Source organism: Formica exsecta, unplaced genomic scaffold (genome assembly GCF_003651465.1).
Source record: "Formica exsecta isolate Colony F162 unplaced genomic scaffold, ASM365146v1 scaffold127, whole genome shotgun sequence".
NCBI lineage: Eukaryota > Metazoa > Arthropoda > Insecta > Hymenoptera > Formicidae > Formica > Formica exsecta.
Window position 1 is genome coordinate 113,776 of NW_021848602.1, and position 24,556 is coordinate 138,331.

Consider the following 24,556-nt stretch of genomic DNA (forward strand, 5'->3'; position numbering starts at 1 on the left):
GGCTATATAGAAGTTGGAGAAAAGGGAAAATAGGAAGAGAGATATTCACAGAAGGGAAGAGGAAAATGAGAGAAATTCAGGAGAAGAAGCAAAGGGAGAAAAGGGTAGCCGAAGAAGAGGAATTGAAGAAATTGAAGAACGAAGAAGAGGTTTGGAGATTTATTAATAAAAAAAGGAAGAAAATGCGGGGGATAGAGAATAATATAAAAAAAGGGGAATGGAGGAAACACTTCATGGAGCTACTTGAAGGGGGGAGGAGTTTAAGGAAAATCGTAAAGGACAAGTAAAGGAAGTGGTAAAGGAGGAACAGGAAGACAGAAGAAAAGTGAAAGAAATTTGGAAGGCTGTTAAAAAGATGAAGTCTAGAAAAGCTTGTGGCGTGGATGGGATACCTATGGAGGCTTGGAAGTATGCTGGGGAAGGTGTGAAGAAAGGATTGGAGGAGCTGTTAAACCAAATATGGGAAGAAGGGACGATCCCGAAGGATTGGAGAACAAGCATAATAGTACCTTTATATAACAGAGGGGACAAAGAGAATTATAGAGGGAATTATAGAGGGATTTCATTGCTGTGTTCGGCCTATAAAATTTATGCTGAAGTATTAAAGAATAGACTAGAAGAGGAAGAAGAATACCTGGAGATATTGCCTGATAGTCAAGCGGGATTTAGAAGAGGAAGGTCGACGATGGATAATATCTTTATCTTGAACCACCTGAGTCAAAGGGAGAAAAGGAAAGGAAAAGGAGAAGATAAGGTCTACGCATTTTTTGTAGATTTAAAAGCGGCGTTTGATAATGTAGATAGGGATAAGTTATGGGAGACATTAAAGAACAAAGGTATAAATAGAGAAGTGATAGGACGATTAGAGAATATATACGAGGAAACAGAAGTAATGATTAGGATGGGGGAAGAATTTACAGATAAGTTTTGGACTAGAAAAGGTGTGAGGCAGGGTTGTGTACTGAGTCCTCTGTTATTCAATTTGTATATTGCGGACATCGATAGGGAATTGAAAAGGAGAGAAATAGGAGGCATTGCGATAGGTAAGGAGAGGATTTGGACTTTGTCGTATGCGGACGATATTGTAGTTTTGGCTAAAAATAGAGAAGCGTTGTTAGATATGATGGATACTTTAGGAAGATTTTTAAAGGAAAGGAAATTAGAGTTAAATGCGGAAAAATCAAAAATAATAGTGTTTAAGAGAAAGGGTAGGAAAAAGAACGAAAAGTTTGGAAGTGGAAAAAGAGAAAATTCAAGAGATACAGTCTTTCAAATATTTAGGATTTACGTTTAATAAGGCTGGTGATTATAAGGAACACATTAAGGAATTAGCAAGAAAAGGTAGAATGGCTGCAAATAAGGTGTGGGAGTTGGGGGAAAGAATTTGTAGGGATGATTTTGTTAGAAGGTAGATTTTATTTAGGTATTTAGTTCAAAGTGTGATGTCTTATGGAGTGGAAATATGGGGTTGGGAGGAGAAAAAGGAACTGGAGAAAATTATGATGGATTATATAAGATGGATATTTAAAATAGATTTTTGTACGCCTAGGTATATCATTTCAAGAGAAGTGGGAATGGAAAAATTAAGGGTAGGATGGGGTATTAGGGCAAAAAGATATGAGGAGAAAATTTTAAATAGGGAAGAAAGATGTTTTTTGAAGGTACCAGGTATATAAATATAATCTTTATCAGATGTCAAAACAAGAAAATGGCGTCAATGACGCGGTTTGACGGTAACTACATTGACAGCTAGGGCCATCTGTGGGCAAATTCCGGTTTCATATTTATATACCTGGTATGTTGGAGCGAGAAGGAGGAAGGAAATTGGAATGATGCTTACGGGAAAAAGAGGGAAAAATATTATAATAGGAATGGTTGGGGCGTGGAAATTTTAGAAAAGATAAGAGACAATGAACAGGATTTAGAGGTAGAGATAATAACGAGAGAAAGCGAGTTGCAGAGGCAATGGGAATGAAATAGGATAATGGAGGCAAAATATAATAAAAGGTATAAGGAAATAAAAACAGAGGGACAGGGACTTAGGTATTTAAGGAAGGCATATGTGAATAAGATAGGAATAGATAACGGTGTGAGAGCGTTGATTAAATTAAGATGTGGAAATTTAGAAGAAGCAAATAAATATTGGTTAAGTGAAGAAGGGAGAGTGTGTATATTTTGCGAAAATGGACAAGATAACCTAAGGCATTATGTAGAGGAATGTGTTATGACAAAAGGTTGGTTTGATAAATTAGGTTAAGAGAAACAGGAGATATGGGAAAGGATTTGGGATGATGATTTGGATGAAAATAAAAGCCTGATTTTGAGTAGGTTATGGAGAGAGAGAGAACAGAAATTAAAAGAAATTAAAGTTAAGAGAGAGTTGGGACAGGAGAATCAGGATAAAAAAAAGAAAATAATTTAATATAATGTAATTTAGTGGTAATCTAATAGATAATTCTGTGTTAATATGGTTAATGTGTAATAATAGGTGAAATGTAATGTTAGGGAAGCGTATTATAAGGTGTGGATGGATATGTGTGGAAATTAAGTTTAATATTGTAAACTAAGTCCCCTTCTTGGCGAAAGCTGAAGTAAATAAAACTACTACTACTATACGCTTGTGCTATGCTATAAATTATCTGACTAATCTGTCTTGTAGCCTGATTATATATCAAAAGCAAAAGATATAAAAAGGAATACAGTATATTCAAATATATTTGTCAAATGATTGTCATCATATAGTTATTTGTCATGCATCATATGCAGCTACAGGTATAAGTAACATTAGTAAAACATAGTCTGTAAGATTAATGTGTATAAGTCTTATACATTTCTATTTATGTTTTATTTCCATTTGTATTTATTTTTTTAAATAATTTATAACTTTTTATAATTTATGAATACATTTATTTTACAATGAAACTAGAAAAGGAACTAGAAAATTTTTTCAAACTGTTGATAAGATTTTGACTCGTTTTTTTCCGCTTTTTGGTCTATAACTTTTTTTTTGAGCCTCCCGCGATTAAAAATTGTTATTTACATTATTCTCTAAGTACAAAAAGTTATCAAAAAAATTTGCAGCCCATTTGCAGGTGGAGCCGTGATTCTGAATAATTACCTATATTACTAATAGACAAATTATTATATTATATAATATATACAGTGTGTCTCACAATCTCCGTACAATATTTTAATAGTGCATTCTAGAGGCAAAATGAAGTAAAAAATCTTAATAGAAAAATATTGAGGCTACAATAGTTTTTGAGTTATAAGTGATCAAAGTTTGCGGCACGATTACGATAACTGTGGCCCCCTATTTGAAAGGTCGTTTCTGAAGACATTTTTGACGAGGAACACGGGAAAAATAGTAAAAAAAATTTCCGACCAATAGTTTTCGAGATGTATCACTTTAAAGTATTGGACATGATAATAAAACGTTACAAAACGGACCCAATGACCTTGACCTTGACACATGTTGTGAAGATCATCGTCGCGAGTATCTTCCATGTGTAGTTTAGAATCGCATGTACTATCAATGTCTTGCATTGTTTACGTTTTTTGAAAATAAACAAAAAATTCTCATTGCTCTTACTATTAGTAGATGCTTGTATTCAGTTTTCGAAAGTAATCAGTCACATTCATAATCTCACATTATGTGCAACGACATTCATCCTCGTCTTCACCCGAAATTGACAAATTTTTCTATTTTTTCTTCGTTTCACGACATCATTTCTGTGGATGAAGTCGCGCAAGTTTTTCTCGAAGAGATAAAAGTAATTCCATCATCAACATCAACACCACCCACCTGTTGTGGATTGCCAATGAAAGTCAAAAAAAAGTCTGCGTCGAAATTGAAGTGGATATGGCGCTGCTCAGCTAAACAGCGAAAAAAGAAGAAAGGATTGAAATGTTGTCGCAAAACGGTTAATCCGAGTGAAGGAACATTCTTTTCAGGAACTAAGTGTCGAATCTCAGCTGACCGCCGTACATGGTATTCATATACATAAGAAACAATAAAATCAGCTGTGCAGCAAAAAATCAATATTACCTAATTTGTAAAATCAATAACAGATGACAGATCGGTACGCGTGTATGTGTATGGATCTGAGCGCGCGAGCTCTACGCGATATCATTGGCAAACTTTGATCGGTTATAACTCAAAAACTGTTGCAGCCTCAAAATTTTTGTATTAGAATTTTTTACTGTATTTTATCTCTAGAATACACTATTAAAGTATTGTACGGAGGTTGTGAGACACCCTGTATATTACTATACATATATAATATATTACTAATAGACAAATTATCTGGCAAAGCAAATTTAAACGACAATTTCACGGCAGGTACAATCTCAGCATATTTTTTAGATCGGGACGCTTCTGAGACATAGCGTTACGCGCGCGATCGGCGGCTCGGCCGTCGAGCCTCGAGCGGAAGTGGGGGACCGTAGGCGTCGCTTCACATATCGGCCCGAAAAGGGCAATTATCTCCGAGCACTGATTTAAATTATATAAATGAGCCATTTCATAACTTTTAATAGTATATCAGCAATTTTCTTTTTAAGTATGCATAAAGTCACTTTACAGCTAAAAAAGTACTTGTATAACGTATAAACATTAAATTTCATATTTTGCAACCAAAATAACCAAAAACACAAAAGAAACACATTGCAACTAGCATGTAATGACAGCACAATTAAAAATTTTAGATTTATGACATGAGCAACATAATATAATACTGTAACATTATTCCGAAAGGTAGAAAGAGAGAAACGGCTTTTATAAAAAAGTTTAAATAAACTTTGAAAAATTGTATATGTAGTCATTGGTAAAAATGTATAGTTCAGAAGAAAAGATTAAAATAACTTTTGTTTATAAACAGATCACTTGGAATTGGCCGTTTTTTACGACGGTTTTTAGCAAACTTATTTACGTTTTAGAAATTGTCACATGAATCGTTGAAAAGAAAATTTGAATACTCGCATGTCGGTCAGATAATATGGTAATATGGTAAATATAGTACATCCGCTCGCTCAGGAATTGGAGACGATAACTCGCTTATTTATAACAGAGTCAAAAGACTTGTTAACCAATAGTTATTATATTTTGGAAAAAACATAGTGCAAACAGATTTTAACCGATTAAAATCGAATTTCATATTTTTTAAGACCGAGCATTTCTCCTGTTTTAAACTTTCTCAATCTTCACTCTTATCCTAATAGCATATAAATATTGAATAGCATGAAAATATATTGTATGCATTAATTTAGATTAAGATTCGACAAATAAGACTTTTTAGAGAGTGGCTAAATTACAGATTTATAATTTTTATTTTAAAATCCAGAGAGTCCAAAATAAAAAAAGAATTGCGATAATCGGTAGAATAGTTTGCAAAACGGTACAGAATATTTGAGAAAACAATCAAAATAAATATTTGTCAATTGGTAAATAATGTGCAATTGGTAAAAATATAACTTGTCCGAAGCAGACATAGATAGATTTTGTACAACGTTTACTACAAATTTTGTTGACAAAATGATTCCAGTTCGGTACTTAGCAAATATACACGATGCTGTTGGTAAAATTCTGACAGAAATACAGCAATATTTGCCAACAAAAGATAACGGCAAATTGATAGCAAAAATCAAGAAAATCTTGATATATTTGCAACACAATTTGACGCAAATTGGCAATACAGTTGGACGTAAATTAGCATTAGAAATCGAACAGAACCTGCATTTCGATACATCTTGTTAAATTTCTTTCATCAATCTGCGTCACATTATGTTAGCAGGCTCTGCCAATAAAACATAAGCTTAATGTTAATACTAAACAATGACATATATACAGGGTGTCACAAAACCTCTGAATTTCTCTCTAAGGGCGGATTCTCCAGCCAATTTGGAGATGATTTTTCCTCAGTGAAAATGTCGAGAGAAGTCATCATTTCTTGCAGGCTTCCAATTCTTGCCACATATATCACATATCATTGTAATTAAGCCTTAAATTAAAATTGTATTAAAATAAACTCTATATAAAATTAATTGAAGAATGTAGTTGTGTTAATCTTTTAACTCTAAAATTGAACTCTAAAAATTCTTCTTTTTCAATCGTTTATAACTCGAAAATTATTGATGTCCCAACATTTTCGCTGAAGAAAAATCGTCTCTAAATTGACCAGCGAATCTGTTCAGAAAATAAGAAGAGTAAAGTAAAACTGACCATAAAAACTCCAGCATTTTTTGGAGGGTTTTTCTAGCCATTTATATGGTCAAACATTGTCGTGTAGCAAAATCACATTGTTGCGACATTGATGATGGCTGGTCGTTTTTCTTGTACTCGCTTGTACTTGTAAAAGATATACTCTTAATTACTTGCAATAGATAAAATAATTAGATATATGCTGATTTCTCAAAAAAAGTGATTCATTAAGAATGATTCATAATCTATAGCGGAATTTATTTATGAATTAACTTAATATATCAAAGTCTACTGTAGAACGTACAATAAAACGCTTCAAACGGGATCATCTTGTTAAAAATCGATCAAAATCTGGTAATTGCCGCGGCAACAATTCCAAATAAATATCTCTTACTTTTCACTTTTTCGTTGAAAAGTCTCACACTTATTCATAAATACGTTCAACGATATTGAAAGGATGTCAATTCACAAAAGTTTTATGAAAAACAAATTCTGTTCTTTCAAGACCCACTTAGGATGCAAGAGTTATCTGAAAACGATTTCAATTTTCAAATCGAATTTTGTAAAGAAATAATAGTAGAAAATTGACGAAGAACCTGAATTTTTGTCAAAAGCAGTTTTTTTTCGAATGAAGTGACATTCGAATTTTATGGATACATTAATAGACATAACTGTAACGATACTGGGACTTCCGTTTCCGGTGGGAAAGCGTGAACAGGGAGAAAATGTGCTTGTGGGGAAGAGGAGGAGGAGACGGGATAGGGAGAAGTGAGAGAGATCGGAAGGGACAAAAGTGAGGAGCAGGAGGAGGTGCATCAAGGCGAATGAAGGGAGATATGTGGAGTAAAGGATCGGGATAGAAAAAGGATGCAAAGGTTGGAGCGGTTTGGAGGTTAGGAAGATGGAGGAAAGAGAGAGAAAATGGAAAGAGAGAGAAGAGAAGAGTCACGTGGGAAGCGACGGAAAGACGGCCAGTAAGGAGGAGAGTAGAAGTGGATAAGGCAGAGCCATAGACATAGTATATCTAGACCGAGCGTTTGCCTTTATTTAAGGAGTGGGGGCCGATGCCCACGTAGAAAAGGACATACTCTGTTTCGTGCCCCTTGCGTTCTCTCTCGCTCGCACAGAGCATAGCGCTCTCTTTCGTCATGCTACGTGCGAGCGAGAGAGAACGCAAGGGGCACAAAACAGAGTATGTCCTTTTCTACGTGGGCATCGGCCTCCACTCCTCAACACTCGGTCTAGATATACTATGTCTATGGGCAGAGCAGTGTAACGGGACAAGTGACAAGGAGCTGAGAGGGAAGACGCATGATATGAGATGGCGCCGATGAAAGGAAGTGAAACAAGCACATGGCGGTTGAACACGGAAATGGGAGTCAAAGGGGGAAGAGAAGAACGGAGAAAGAAAGGTCAGGCGAATTAAAGAATAGTACGACGAAAGCTAGGTTAGGGAGAGGCAGCGGACAGTAAAGCTTAATAAGTTAAAGTGCAGAGAGGCGGAAGAAGTAAGAGTGTGAAAAAAGTGAGAAGAGGAGAAGGAAACGAAAGGAGAGGAGAGACTGAAGGAAGAAGAAGACGGAGAACATGGAGAAGTGGATGAAGGAGCTGGTGGAGGAAGTAAGGGGAATAAGAAATGAATTAAGACTATGGAGAGAAAAGAGAGAGAGAGGAAGGAAAGAAGAGGGTAAAAGGTCAACAGCGACGACAGAGGAGGAGAGCGAAGAAGAGCAGGAAGAGGAGAGAAAGGAGAATAGGGGACCGAACAAAGGAAAGAGAGAAGAGGTAGAAGGAGTAAGGGAGGCGACAAAGGAGGAAAGCGAGGAGGAAAAGGAAGAGAGGAGAGAGGAAATAAAGGAGAAAAGCAGAGAAAGGAGAAAAGAGAAAAGAGGAAGAAGAGAGACAGGAGAGGAAAGGAAAAGGAGATAAGGAGAAGACAGGAGGGAGGAAGTAAAAGCCTGATGGGACACGGAGGAAGATAGCGAGACGGATAGAGAAGAGAGAAAGAAAAAGAGGAGAAACATGGACGAGAGAAAGGAGAAGGGGAAAGGAGGAAAGAGGACGAGAGACAAAGGGGAACTGAGGAGAGAAGGGAAAGAAGTAAGCTAGATACGAGAGGAAGCGGGAGGAAGAGAGGAAAAAGAGAAAGTAGGGGTGGAAGAGTGGAGTAAGGTGAAGAAGGAAAGAAGGAGGAAGGATGAGATGGGGACCAGGAGGGAAGAGAGGGACATAAAAAAGGAAAGAAGAGAAGAAAGGGAGACAAGGAGAGGGATGGATAAGGAAGAAGAAGATGAGAGGAGAGGAAGAGCTAAGGGAGTCAACAAAGGTCTGGAGAAAGAAAGGCAGGAAGGTACAGAGAGAAGGGAGAGTGAAGAGCGAGAGAGAAGAAGGAGAAGGAGAAGAAATATGGTATGGAGAGGAGTAAAAGGAGAAGAGCCGGAGGAGGGAAGGAAGGAAGTCGAGGGCATGATGGAGGAGATACTAGGAAGAAGGGCCAAGATAAGGCGGGTGGAGGAGAGAGTAGGAGAGGAAGGGAGAAAGGTTTTGATTGTAGAAATGGAGGATAAAGGAGAAAGAGTGGAGAGGAAGGTATGGTGGGAGAAAAGAGGAGAGTAAAATTAAGCGGGGTAGAAGGGAGGAATGGAGTCGAGGAGAAAAATGAAGAGATTGTAGAGTATGTAGAAGATTGTATGGAAAATTGTAACCCCTTTGGGGAATCAATAAAGAATTTTATCTATCTGTAACGATACTGGAACGAAAACCCACATTAGATGATTGAAGCGTATAGGCAATATCTTCAGAAAGTCAACGTACAGGTATTGTTTACGATACCATGATTGGGTTTTTCTTCATTGAATCTGACAGCTGATTAATATGAGACCAAAAAAGAATTGGAAAAAAGTTAAAATTGAATGGCCTTCTCGATCACCTGATTTCTTTCCGTTAAATTTCATTTTGTGAAGTCATAAAAAAACAGTTTACAAGACAAAACCCCGAAATCTCGAAGACTTGTGTTATCAAATAACTGATGAGATGAACTTTATTTCTCGTAAGCACTGCAGAAACAGTCTCCAATATGTTTTAAAGTGATTTACTATTAGGCAATACAGAGTAGACATTTTGAGAATCTGTTATAAAAAAAACAAACATACACACATGTACATACATACATGAAGATATTAACTATATCATGGGAGTGTCGAAGGTGTAGTCCTTGTCTCTATTGTACAACACACACATACACACACACACACACACACGCATACGTGCACGCACACCGCACGCGCACGCACACGAACTCTAACGCGCATGCACACAAAATCACAAATTGTTCAAAGCTTGCACACTCAGGTATGGTACGTTACACATAATAGAGGTACTATCAGATATCAATTTTATTATCGATATTGATATAATAATTTTATATGCAATGTTATTGAAATTATATTTTTTAAATTTATCTTAAAATTAATTATAATTCATCCTTTAAATATTGTAAGTTGCAGCATATAAATCTTATGAGATATTGTTATTAAAATCCTATGCGCATCAAATTGCCTAAGTTGTCACGTAAAACGTGTCGAACACATCGAATAACATCTTATATGACACAAATATACAAAACAATTTAACAGTATTGTTATAGTCCAAAAGGCTATATACAAGTTATTACAATATTTTGTTATTTTAAATCGTTATTAATTAATCTTATTTATTAAAACACGCCTTCCAATTATAAATCGAAACCGAGGAAGGCGCATAGCGTTACGAATGTTGCCTGCGCGAAACGCTGACGCAGTGAGCCATGCACGAAGACTAAGCGATTGCAAAGGTTCGAAGGAAGAAATTGCGAAAATACAAGCAAAAAAATTTGCCTTCGAACTTTCTTCGCTTGCACCTTAGCCCTGCCGTCCGAGCGACGCGATCATATATGGTCATGTTGCTAAGCAATCCCCTCCGGAAAATTAATCGAAGGGGAAACAGTAAAATCATCCACTGCTAACGAGCAGCAGACAGCCGCAATTATTAATTGATACAAGACAGCACGGCACGGGCAGTCAAAATTAACAAAGTGCATAATAGTATAACGGAGTTATGGAAGATCGTAAAAGCGAGTCTCGCGACGTAAACTTGACTCCAAGCACGCACACGCGAAGTCACCCGAAACCGCGATAAGCGACACGAGCTAAAAAAATGCGAAAAATAAGACACTGTATTAGAGCATTTCATTGAACAAATATATTTTATCAAAATCTACAAGTGACTACGAATAACTGCAAAACCCAGGTGAGATTCCTTGGATGGAGCCAGAATTTTCAAATTCAAATCCGGCGAACGATCTCGAAATCCCCGTGCCTCACCCAAAGCATAACAGTATTCATTTATTTATTTTACTTTATTAAAGATAATGATTCCTTTCTCGAGATACATGGTTTTGCTGCTTTATCTACACAGTTTATTTACACATATTATGATTATGACAAACTTATTTTTTATCTATTTATATATCTTATTATGATTTTCCCTTTTTCCACCCGCTTATCCTTTCCTTAATTCTTCCTGTGTTTCTCTCTCTCTCTCTCTCTTCTCATACTATTTATTTTTAAGATTTATTCTATTTTCTCTCTCTTTTCTGACGTTATTGTTTCTTCGGTTTATGTATTTTTTAAATTTTCGCGTGCACTCTTTTAATATGTGTAACGATGCATTCCCCCCATCGTTACCAAACCGTACCCGGCCGCCGATCCGCCGGAAGTCCGCCGCCCGACGAACACCGGTCGGGCAAATGCGGAGGCGCTGAGCGCCCATTTTTAAATAATATCAGAAACGCGTAAACATCTAACCGCCGTTAGGCGCGCGAAAACATCGAGAACCGAATAGGCGAATTACGCAGACGCGCGCGCCGAAAACCGGTATAAATAGAGCGCGTTTCTGAATATCGAGACCAGATCTTCCGCACCGCCAGAGTCTGTAAGACGCCTAGAAACCGCCTAGATCCTTAACCGCACAAAGAGAGAGAAAACGAGGTTGGGTGTACTCAGCCTCAGCCGAGAGTTTGCGGCATCTCCGAGAGCGATCCTTCCGAAACCGATTACAACGAGGGAAACGGGAACGGGCGTACTCGTCCCCGTCGAGAGTGCTCGACACCTCGCGTAAATCCGACCACCTGCGTGCAACGGCGATCGTCTAGTGATGGGGAGTTCCCTGCCATCGACGGGTGTTCTCGTCAGCCGTTGCACTCCTGTGAATTACACGGGGGAAGACCATCCCGAATTACTATCGAACGCACTAGACGCGCTTAGCTAATACGGCCCGACCGCCATTACGACATCCGGACTCGCCATTGATACGGTGCGCTAAGTCCCGCGCCGCGGAATGATCCACATCCCTACCGCGACACCGATCGACATACGCGATCAATACCGACGCGTCGAAGGACTGCCCACCGGGCCGACCGAAATTACCGCCCGATAGCTAACGGCCTCTGCCGAAATCGCTGTCCGCGATCCGTGATCGATATTCTATCGATCCGCCGAACTCGCGAACCGCGCAACGCATCCGTGCGTTACATTGAATGCACCGCACCCGATACGACCGCACCACGATCCGTTCAGCATTGTACACGCATTTACATTATATCTATATTCAACCGATTATAATCATTTATACATCGCACACCGCCGTATCGCCGTACCGGCGACCGCTTCACACACACCGCGATACACCGACACGCACTCACACGCTTGTATCATTCGCTCATACATAACGAGCTTGCATTCGACACTCTGCACTGAAAATAAAATTTACTCAATTCAAATAAATATATTAATTCAAATATGATATAGTCACATTAAGAGGTCGTTTATCAGATTGTAATAAACAATGACTTACTTTAAATATATATGTAGACAAGTTAGAGAAAGGTTTAATTCAATGTGAAATAATTTTAAAACAAATAATAAATAACTTTGATTAAGATAATCTTTATTCAAATTGAATAATTTATTCTCTAAAATTGAAAAATCTGATATAATTAAATTAAAGAAATAGACTTAAATAAATATTTTTTCAAACCAATTTTTTAATTTACTTAATAATAATGTACTATTTTGTAAAGATTATTTGACTCAAATACAAAATGTATTTGTTTGAAATTAAAGAATCTTTGTAAGAACTTTAATAAATATTATTTGATTTACATTTTAATTTAATGTTAAATATTTTTTCAAAATAAGTGTCTCAAAATTTCGATATCAGTCGATATTAACTGACGATGATAATTACAGCTTATGAAAAACAAAAAAACTTCACTGAAGCTCAAAGAAATAAAATTTGCGATATAGTACTTACTTATATTGATGAAAGATTTTCAGAGTAAGTTTGTACAATTCATTTTATTTATTTAATATTGAATATCATAGTGATCATAGTTATCGTAGTACATACTTTCACAGGTTGCCAAATGATATAGCAAAATATGTCGCTGAAAAAATTTGTGAGACTTTTCCAACTGAAGTTGTAAAAACTTATTATATTTCTCCAATAAAAAAGAAAAATGCAATAGATAACAAATCTAAAGCATCTAAAGGCAAATTGGTATCAATGTGGAGAAATAAGAGAAGCAGGAATAAAAAATTTTATGGCGAAATTGAAAAAACAATAGGAGAGGTTGCGAACGATGTTCCAGATGGTAGCATTATATTTATTCAGTTATATGTATAATATTTAAATTCAGCTGTTGCAAAATTTTTTATTTTTTATAGAAAAAGTTGATGAAAAAGTTGTTGCAAGTATGAAATGGTTAGAGACTAATGAGGCTCCTTGGACAGAGGTTCTATTACATTGGTCTACAACATATGATTTAAGAAAAAAAGATCTGTACAATAATCAAGATAAAGATTTGTCTAATATTTTTTCTAAATGGACACATTACAAACATCCACAAGGTTATAACCTCATAATCCAAGATTTCAGCAAAATGTCTCTCTCAAACGTTGCTTTAAGCGAATCAAATTTTAAACGTTTTTTCAATATCATTCTTCAAAATTTTTCGATTAATCCTAAGGATGACGATGGATATCAAATGCTCAATAAAATAAAAGAAGAGGACTTGAATAATGGTATTTATTTTTTTATTATTATTTATACGTTATTACAAATATCAACATATCAGATGAAAAAAAAAATCTATTATATGTTTTAGACAAAAAAATATTAACGATGTTTAAACTTTTACCTCATCTAATACCTCCGAAAACAATGAAAAAAATAGATGGAGTTTATAAAAGAGCTTCTCTTTATGCTGCCGAAAAATGCATGATAAGAATTGTGAAAGTATGTATTTAAGAAAATTAAATTTTTTTATGGTCTACTCTGTTTAAATTATATTTGGCTGTGGATTTTCTTCATTTTCTTTATTTCTTTATCATATTAGTAAGTTTGTAATACGCCGAATTTTGCACATTTTAATTATATTTATTTTTTTTACTTTAAATACCGAAATCGGTCGATAGACACTGCATATGTAGAGAGATAGAGAGAAAGATTAGAAGAGGCCGCGTTTGATTACGCAAGGATATGTAAAGAGAAAGAAAACGAAAAGAGATAGAAAATGCTTATTATAATGTTCTATTAAAATGCGCAAAACAAGGCCCATTGAAAATTTGATAAACAATATATCTACTACATTGTCATTTTAATTATTTCTTATTTTTCTTTCAGATTGCTGGAGATGTTACTTTAATAAGACATGAAGCAAAGCAACAAGCCCAAATGTTAAAAATTACGCTTCAGCCGTATATCATTTATGTCGATGGAGAGGATCTGCATGAAATATACGTTTGTGTCGATGACATTTTGTATAAAACAAATAGTGCTTTAGAAGCTATTGATGTCTGCTTTAAAGCATTTCAAGTTTTTCATGTAAAATATCCATCAGCTTGCGAGCACTTATGGTTATTAATTCAAAAAGGTATTTATATGTTCGATACTATATATGATGCAGAAATACCTCATATACAAAATGTGTTGAACAAAGTAAGTCTTAAGCTCGATGAAAAGGACATAGATACTTCTGATGCCTACGAATTATCAGATTAATGTTGAATCTTTTGTTTTAATTACATAAAATTCCTTTAATTTCCAATTCCTTTAAATTACATTTAATATTTAATTTCTGAGTGTTTTAAAATCAGATTTTTATTTTTTCTTTCAAAATGAATTGTTTTTTTTGCGAAAAAATATTTATAACCATGGACCTTGTCATGCAACATATAAGGTTAAAACATAAGTTTATGTTAAATTCCACTATTACATGTAAGTTTGACAATTGTGATGATCAGTTTACTAATGTTTATTCTTTACGGAGACACGTTCTCAATAAACATATATCAGAAACAAAATTAGCTTCAAGTATAACTTCAAAGCAAATAAGTGATATTGTTTTTGATACAGACGCTTCTGAATTTTCTGATGATACTTCAACTATTTCTAATTTCAATTCGAACAATTCTAATAAGGGTCAAAAAAAGATTTATAAGACGATTGAAATGAATGATTATTATATAAAGTTTCGTTTATTAATATATATAATTGATGCACATGTATTAATTACGGTACACTGAAAGTTCTGTATGGATCGCAACATTTTGGGGGACTGTTGCACAGCACTCGTCTTGACGACGGCGAGTGTATCACCTGCCTGCATGCCGTAACAACATTTCACTCAATTTAATATTTAATATATAAGATGAAATTAATATAAAATCAATTTTAAACCAATTTTAATTATTTTAGATAAATGATGTTTTACATTTCAATAAATATTTAATAAGTTTATAAAATATTTATAGGGAACCATCTTATTTTTATGTCTAATGAAACAAAAATTTATTTAAAAGGAGATAATGATTTTTAATTTCAAATGCTAAATTCTAACAATAAATAAATATTTAATTCATTTGAAATCTATGAAAGCGTTTTTCATGAAACGATTAATTGAATTTAAGTTAATATTTTGTTATTACGATAAGTGTTCATTAAGATTTAATTTGTAAACTATTTAAATTGAACAATTGTTTATTTAAATCTGGTAAATAGTTACTCAATTTTAGTAGCACAACATTAAAAAATAGTAAATGAAATAGTTATATAAATAAATAATTTCTACATTTCACTTCGTGTATCTCGAATATAATAAATAATTCAATACTTTTCAGCAGACAGTATCTCATTCTGAACAATATTTTAATTTGATTCAAATTAATTGTCCATTGGTACTATTTAACCAAATCATTTACTCATAACAAGTTTTTTTTTTTTGGATTGAATACATTTTTCTTTCAGTGTGCGCCCAATTAATTATTGTTATACATTTGCGCGCTCACTCACTCGTCAAATGTCTCACACGCACACATATACACCCGCCCACTCGCACACTTCGTTTATACGCATACACGCACACTGTACAAACACATTTATACGCAATAAATTATATTTTATTAAACACTACTTTCGTTTGTATCTCGATACCCTCTTTCACGAGCCCCGGATCCCGACCGAGTTATCCGTCACCGCCTTGCGAAAGCGGTTTATTACATATGTGCTACCACGATTCTCTTCTATCTCTTCACAGAGTTTACATACCTTCTTGCTGTTTCTTTCCCAATATTCTACTTCCTGTCCATTCATTATAATATCTCAATATGGGTATTGTTTTCAATCTCATTCCTTTTCCCTTCTGTCCTAACTATATTTCGCCCTTTCTACCGTTTTCTAACTGTTATACTCTTTCGCTGAAACTGACTCCTTTACTTTGTTTTTTTTTCTTTTAGTTTTGTTTTTGCTTTTTTGGGTCCATTCTTCTATTGTATTTTTCCCTTTGTTATCACTTGCTTCTATTTCCCATTATGAGTTATTCCTTTTTCTTCATATAATTTCTGCATCGTTTTGCCCTAGTATGATTTCTCCTATTCCATCTTGTTCATTTCTCTTTTACATTCTTTCAGTATCTCGTTTTCTGTTATTCTTTTATTTCTCTTTCTATTGTAGCTCTCTTTCCTGCTTCTATTCTATGCTTATTTGCTCTATCTTTGTTTCTTCCTTGATCAAGCGACGCGATAGCGTACATAAAAAAACTGGATCCACGTACATAAAAAAATTGGATCCGACCATTGAGAGTTACTGCATTATGCCGAGGCGCTACCTCTATATAGCTTATCCGGAATTTTACGTCAAGTAAACTTTCGATTAAAATACCTCAGGAACTAAAGCAGGAACTGTAATAAAAAATGTAACGGCACTTTTATTATATAACATAGACACAAGCTTTCGATTGCGGCCAGTTCGAATAAGATTGATGCAGCCAATCCTGAGAAATGATAATCGTATATCAGAATTGTGACATTTTCATTCTTCTCCGGAATAAGGTTCAGACTCACATACGTATGCTCGCACGCACACACGCAAAGCGCTTTTGTCCCTCAAGGGGCATTCACACCGCTCATGTACGATTATTTTTTTTGTGAATACTCTTTTATAAAATTATATTTTTATAAATTTATAATAATTAGGAGAGAGAGAGGGAGAGAGAGCGGGAAGGGGGAGAGAGAAAGAGTGAGGGGGAGCGACGGGGAGCGAGGGGGAGGGTGAAAGGGAAAAAGAGAGGGGGTGAGAGAGAGAGAGAGAGAGCGAGATTGATTGATTAATTGATTGATCTTTATTAGTTTTCTCAGCTATTTGTAATACAAATCTAGTTTACATTAATTACAATATACTTCTTTAACATTCGCTTAAACGGCATAATTCTTTCATTCCGCTTTATTTCAGCTGGCAACGCGTTATACATTTTCACTCTTTCGTAAAACATACTCTTTTGTGCACTCTTTGTTCTGCGATATTTTATTGCAATATCCCCAGCTTGTCGTGTTTGTCTTTTACTCTCATTTTCCATTATTTCTAATCTATTTCTTAATTGTTCCGGTAACATGTTCCTTAAAATCTTAAAATAAATATACACATTATGGTATAACCTCTGTCTTATGGGCATAAACTGCAGCGCTTGCAGCATACACTCCACTTTGGTATGTCTATCACATTACAATATGATCCTCATGGCCCGGTTTTATGCTTTTTGCAATTTACTCAGCTGTGTTTCTCTCATATCAATTAATAGCTTCGCACAATACTCAAAGTAAGGCACTATGATTGTCTTATATACAATACATCTAGTGTATGCCGAAATGTAATTACCTATTCTATTTAAAAAACTCGTTTTTCCCTATTTTCTTTAGCATATAATCACAGTGGCCCTTAAATCGTAGTCTATCGTCAATAATTATGCCTAAGTATTTCATTATTTCCACACGTTCTATCTCAGTTCCATCCAAATATTTCAATGTAATATTACCTCGCGGTTCTTTTCTTATACTTCTGACTATCGTATATTTCGTTTTCCCTGCATTCATTTTTAACTTATTTATATTCATCCACTCTTTTATTATAATAAATGCCATATTTATTTTGCTCTCTAATTACACGCTGCTTTCTCAGTTACATATATTAATATATCATCTGCAAACATTTTTATACTACATTCTTCTGTGAACAAATTTTGATTATATCATTTATATATATTATAAATAACAAAGGTCCTAATACAGATCCCTGTGGTACTCCATATTCTGTGGTCATTAATTTAAAACATTTATTATTAAATTGAACCTGCTGTGTTCTATTATTTAAATATGATCTTAACCATATTCATTAATGATTGTTTAAATCGCTGTTTCACACGAATATTGTTTTCTAAAGACCGACTGATACTCTGTTATAATACAATTATCTTCTAAATACGTTTCAATTTGCTTTTTAACTATTAATTCTAACACTTTTTCAAATATTGGTAACATATTAATAGGCCTAAATTCACTTGCTTTTCTAGCTTTCTCTATTTTTGGAATCGGTATTAACGTAGATGTTTTCTAGCCTTCTGGACAGCAACCTTCTTTCAAAGAATTATTTATTATATCAACAAATTCCTCTTTTATTACGCAAAACACTGCCTTTAATATATCGCTAGTTATTCCCTCCTCTGTATCTTTTTTTTTCGGTAGTCCTATAACAATTTCCTGTAAATGCTCTATCCTAATCACCTCAAAATTCTTTTACACGCACTTCCAGTCTTACTTCCATTTATAGATTTTACTATACTATTAATACTTTGTATACATATAGTATAAATTAAAGGAGGAGGGCCAATAAGGCTTGATTTTTGGGCCAGATCGTCGCATTTTTTTGATTGCATATTTGTATAATTGAGGTCGAGAACTTTCCAAAACACCCTATGAAAAGCTTTTTACGTTGGGGAAAGTGAAAGTTATAAGTCCTCAAAGTCTCAGTTGATGATAATCCTCATCAAACAATTGACAGTTGATACAAGCGATTGTCTTTCATTCTACTCTATTGATGTTTGCTGTGTGAAAGTTATTTAAAAATGCCAAAGCAATTATTATGCCCTTCTTATAAAGTGCATCTTAAAAATGTGCAAAAAATACATTTATGACAAAAAAAAACAAAATAAAAAAACAAAAATAAATAAAAAACAAAATAAATAAAAAACAAAATAAATAAAAAACAAAAAAAAAACAAAAAAAATCATTTTACAAAACCAAAAAAAAGTAACTTCGCCGTTGATGGTTCCAAGCCCATATTTAAAAAGAGGAGGATAAAATAACAAATACATGTATATATTTTCAATCTGTCACACACACACATACAACTAAGGCAGTCTACTTAGCACAAAAAATCATAAATCAGATAGTCTTGATAATTCTCATTCTTCCTACATGCCTATGTTTCTTAAACTTTGAGGATTTATAACTTTCACTTTCCCCAACGTAAAAAGCTTTTCATAGGGTGTTTTGGAAAGCTCTTGACCTCAACTATACAAATATGTAATCAAAAAAGTGCGACGCTCTGGCCCAAAAATCAAGCTTTATTGGCCCTCCTCCTTTATCCGCTATATTGCATCCTTCAATGCTGTCTAATATTTCAAAATCTATATATCTTCTAATTCCTTCTTACCTCCTGGTTCGCCTCTAATTATTTCTTCTAGTGTTTTGCATAGATGTAGGATTTTCTTTATTAAAATTTATCATATTTTCATAATACTGTTTCTTCTTTGTGCTAATTAATTTAACTACTGCATTTTTTTCAATTTTAAATTGCAACCAATTTTGTTCCATGTCAGCATACAATGCCTTTCTATATGCCTCATCACTTTTAACCATTTCTTCTCTTATTTCATCCGAAAACCACTTTTTTCCTTCCCATATTTTCGAAATTCTAAAATTTTTCCTAGTTGCTGTAGCGTCCAACGCATCTACTATACTGTTAACAAATTTCTTCGCTCTCACATTGACATCCATATCTTGATTTTTCTCTAATTTATTTTTCACTAATTTAATAAATTCATCTACATTAAACTCTGTATAATTTCTAACACAAAGTTCTCTGCATTTATTATCAATTTTACTCGCATTCAGTTCAACTTTTAGCCACGCATGGTCCGTTATTTTAGATTCATGCATCATCTGCACTTCTATTTTATTATTAGCAAAAATTAAATCAATAATTATCTTACTATCTTTTGTAATTCTCGTCGGTTTATTGTTTCATGCCTAAGCTCAACATTGTCGTTTGTAGTTTCCTTGTATAAAACGAATTTAACATAATATCTATATTAAAGTCTCCTATTACCATACATTCTCCTCGAATTATTCCTCTACTACAGGGTGCGTACGGTATTTGAGGACATCCATATATGTGACTGTAATTTCTCAAGGTAATTATTTTCATTTTTTTTTCTTTTAAGATCATTGATGGAGGACTATAATCTAACACAAGAAATAAAGAGACATGCTGTTATCGTCGCTATATGTGCGAAACACACAGATTTAGAAATTTCCAATTTTCTCAATTGCGCCCGATCATTCGTACATAAGGTTCGCCGTGAATTGGAAGCATCAGATGGCGAAACACAATCTGTTGCAAAACGCAAAAAGCATGAGGAACGTTCAGACACTATTAGAACTACACAATTTATTCAACAAATACAAGCGATCGTTGACGAAAATCCTTCAAAGTCAATAAGAGCCCTCGCGAGAGACCTTAAAGTCTCTGAGGGCCTAGTTCGTCGAGTCGTTCACGAAGACCTACGCTACAAGTCCTACGTTATGCGCAGAGGACAATTTATGTCGGCACAAACTCGTGAGCAGAGAACTATCCGAGGAAAACGTCTTTTGAACAAGCTTAAGCACCCAGAAGCTCCCAACATGTTATGGTTTTGTTTTGATGAAAAAAATTTCGATCAAGACCAAAAAATCAATCGGAGAAATGATAGATGGCTATGTTCAGAACCTACAGAGGTTCCCCGTGTTATGCACACGAAATTTCCAGCTACTGTTATGGTTTTAGGAGTTGTGAGCAACGAAGGTCATGTTATGCCACCTCACTTCTTTTCCCAGGGGCTTCGGGTTAATGCTGCCGCCTACATCGAGGTTTTAGAAAGTGTTGTGAAACCCTGGATTGATAGTGTATGTGGGAACAGACCATACATATTCCAGCAAGACTCTGCTCCTTCACACAAAGCGATGGCGACACAAGATTGGATGGCCGAGAATTTCCATGACCACATCACCCCCAACTTATGGCCACCTAGCTCCCCAGACCTTAATCCCCTGGATTATTACGTTTGGGGCGTAGTTGAACGTGAGACTAATAAACATCCTCATAACACCATTTCTTCGCTGAAGGATGCTATAACTACCACCATGGCCAACATGAATAAGGAGCATTTGATTCGGGCATGCAGTCGTTTCCGACCCCGGATTGAGGAAGTTATTGCCGCTAATGGAGATTTTATTGAATAATTTTATAGTCAAGTAGTCACTTAAGATTGTATAAAAATTTTATGTAATTATAATAAATCTTGTAAAAAATATAATCAAATTAGTTTTAATCTCGATTTGTCCTCAAATACCGTACGCACCCTGTATATCCTCCAGATATCTCACGAAATCACCATGCGATGCACTCGGTGAATGACATATTACCATTATTATTCCTTTATACAATTTTTCTTTCACCTCAATCGCAGCAGTCCAACAATACGATTCTAATTTTTGTACTAATACTATCTCATATTTAACATCATTCCTTACATATAAAACAACCTCTTCCGTATTTCTATTTTCAGCATCACATCTAATCATACTATAACCCGTTACGTTCACTTCACTGTCTTCAATTTCAACAGTCAATCTGTTCTCTGATAACGCTATGAACGCAGGGTTCATTTTCTTTATAATCTGATGCTGTATCTCGTCTCTATGCGCCATCAAATTTTGCGCATTTGTATACAGTATTATTTCCGCTTCCTTCTGTAGTTGCTATTTAGCATCCTTCCAACCGGCTCTCCTCTTCTCTTCCTGTATCACCCTTCTAAATGTTGGACATTCCGGGCTAAGGGCGTGTTCATCACTTATCTTCAGGTTGTATATTCGAATTTTAAACATACAATTTACACATTTTTTCTTTGTCGCCATACATTCAATCGCTTTATGATTTCCTGCACATTTGTGGCATGTTTCGTCTCGCGTGCAATTTTTTGCAATATGATAGTATCTCCAGCATTTAAAACATCTTTTAACATTAATGTGATTGAATATAGGGGGTGACACTCGTTTGGACACGGAACGATTGGACACCGCTCGATTGGACACGTAGTATTGGACACGGAACGATTGGACACTGCACGATTGGACACAGAATTATTGGACACCGCACAATTGGACACCCACACTGCACGATTGGACACTGCACGATTGGACACTGCACGATTGGACACCGCATTATTGGACATTGCACAAATGGTCACCAAATTATTAGACAGTGCACGATTGGACACCGCACGATTGGACACTGCACGATTGGACACCGCACGATTGGACACGCACACTGCACGATTGGACACCGTACGATTGGACACTGCACGATTGGACACCGCATCATTGGACACTGTACGATTGGCCACCGCACGAGTGGACACTGCACGATTGGACACCGCATTATTGGACACTGCACAATTGGACACTGCACGATTGAACATTCTTGATTGGACACAGTGGGTTCCGCCTCTCCTTCGGTGGGGAGGGGGGCTCCACTATCAAAAAACTAGACACATAGGTTTGCCTTGAACCTCGCTTCGCGTGGAAAGTTGTAAACCTATGTGGAACCTTACTACGCATTAAAAAGTATATGCGTGGAGGCAGTATGTTCCGCCCCCCCTACGGGGTACGTTCCGGAAGATATAACCTAACCCATACCTATTTCTGATTTAAAACTAAAATTTATGCTTCTGCTTGTGCCCTCTTTATGCATAATTACCGGTGTCCAATCGTGCGGTGTCCAATCGTGCGGTGTCTAATCGTTCCGTGTCCAAACGGGATACGCCCAATATAGGACATTTTCTCCATCCTACATTTAGTTTTTCTTTTTTCCACATCAATTCATGCGTTTCTTTATCTACTTTAATTATTATGGAACCTTCTTCTTTTTCTTTTCTCCTGTGTTCATTATTATCATTTCTCCTTTTTTTTAACTATTCTCTTCACTATTCGCATTTGGAATTCATCGTTTACTGCATCAATTCTATTCTGCTTCTTGATTGTAGTTATTAAGTCATCATCATCCAATCTCATTTCTTCTTTACTGACATTGATAATTTTTATTTTGGACTTCATCTGCGGTGATTCCGTAACTTTGAAATTTTCTCCCGGTTTGTCCTGCACTGTGGCTTTTTTCATTTCTTCTCCAGTTTCACAACCCATGATCACTGTTCCCTTGCTTCCTTTTTTTAACTTCGTTATTCCCATCGCCATGTTTTTGATATCTACCTTTTCTTTTATCAATTTTTTTATAACTTCACTCTTTTGTTGAATCTTAGATTTTATCTTTAGGAGTGAAGCGAGGGGGGATTTAAGGCGGGAGGAGGCACGAACCAAGCATCCATCTCTTCCGTGGCAGCGGCACTGTCGTGTCTGTGTAGGGCGTTTACACACTTCCTCAGCCCGACAAATAATTGTTAGAAAACAACGCTTGCGGGTCTGAAAAAATATGCGAGGTACAAGTGGCTGAATCGGGAATCGAACCCGATAATTGTAACATTGTCTTCCTTTTTCTCTTTAACCGCTTCACTGTAGCTCCTTTGTATTCCTCCTGTTGATCCACATATTCCTCCCTATATCATTCTTCTCAACTCTTCTAGTTCCTGCTTAACATTTCCCAATTCTTCTCGAACTAATTCCTTGACCATCATTTTAATTTCCTTCTTACATGCCGTTTCATCTTTTACTTCTTTTACAATTTTTACCAACCAATTTATTTTTACGTCAATAGTCGATGATCCACTCACTCCTGATATTCTATTTCCACTGCTTGGCATCGTAAACGAACCTATAGATCCTGTAGATCCTAATCTGTACCTGCTGCCCCCGGCCACTGCCGATGGCTTCTTCATATCTGCTTCACTTTCAATTATAAATTTATCAAATGGATCAGTACACGACACTAATTCCTGGTTTTTATTGTAAATCTTATGCTTGCTTACACATCCTAGATGGTAAAATAGCTTAACACGATTTTCCTGATAACAAGACTTACATGCGAGGGGGTATCGCGCGATACCCTACATAGAATTATATAAAATAAAAAAGAAACATTTAAAATTAACATTGAATTATATTTATTACGTACCTGAAGGTATTAGTTGACGGAATTGGACATTGCGTCAGAAATGGTACACCGTCAAAATATTGAAACCCATTTTGAAAAATTCCATGCCAATGTATACTCGCTTCAAGACCTTCGGCTTCGTTTTGTAAGTCAATGATAATATAGTCATTTCTGCAAACCTAAAAAAACACATATGTATATAAACTATAATAAACCCATTGATATATTTTAATTGATAATTTTTCCAATTTTTTAATAGTTTGAGATGTAAAATTTGTTACATATCAAACTGTACATCCCAGATTTGTACATTTTGATATAAGATTTGTTATATACAACTAAATATGTCAATATCATTTATTTTGGCAACATAAATATATTATAATATCTAATAAACATAATAAAATATTTTAAATTATGATTATGCAATGTACATGCGCAAATATACTGCGCCTAAAAAAAACATTTTTAATGAGAATCTCGTTAAATATTTGTAAAAGATTTTTAATATAGTTAATATTTTTTTATCCAAAGAATCCTATTTATAAAAACATGTATTTTAAT

The 24,556-nt window shown here is 35.2% G+C and overlaps 2 protein-coding genes across 2 annotated transcripts in view; one reads left to right on the forward strand and one right to left on the reverse strand.

The window, feature by feature from the left end:
* LOC115245696 (laccase-like) overlaps positions 1-24,556 on the reverse strand; it is a 222,779-nt gene that overhangs the window by 102,210 nt on the left and 96,013 nt on the right. The window contains exon 4 of the mRNA XM_029824122.1: positions 24,014-24,171. Within this exon, the coding sequence (XP_029679982.1) occupies positions 24,014-24,171 (158 nt within the window). The remainder of the gene's footprint in view (positions 1-24,013; positions 24,172-24,556) is intronic.
* On the forward strand, positions 12,529-14,722 carry LOC115245697. The gene is made up of 4 exons (XM_029824124.1): positions 12,529-12,890; positions 12,964-13,320; positions 13,404-13,534; positions 13,922-14,722. The coding sequence occupies exons 1-4, from the start codon at positions 12,803-12,805 to the stop codon at positions 14,297-14,299; spliced, it is 954 nt and encodes a 317-aa protein (XP_029679984.1). The 5' UTR covers positions 12,529-12,802; the 3' UTR covers positions 14,300-14,722.

Coding starts and splice junctions, on each gene's coding strand:
- LOC115245697 (XM_029824124.1), top strand. CDS start 12,803: ATGTGGAGAAATAAGAGAAGCAGGAATAAAAAATTTTATGGCGAAATT. Junction 13,321..13,403: donor AGAAGAGGACTTGAATAATG/GTATTTATTTTT, acceptor TATATGTTTTAG/ACAAAAAAATATTAACGATG. Junction 13,535..13,921: donor GCATGATAAGAATTGTGAAA/GTATGTATTTAA, acceptor TTTTTCTTTCAG/ATTGCTGGAGATGTTACTTT.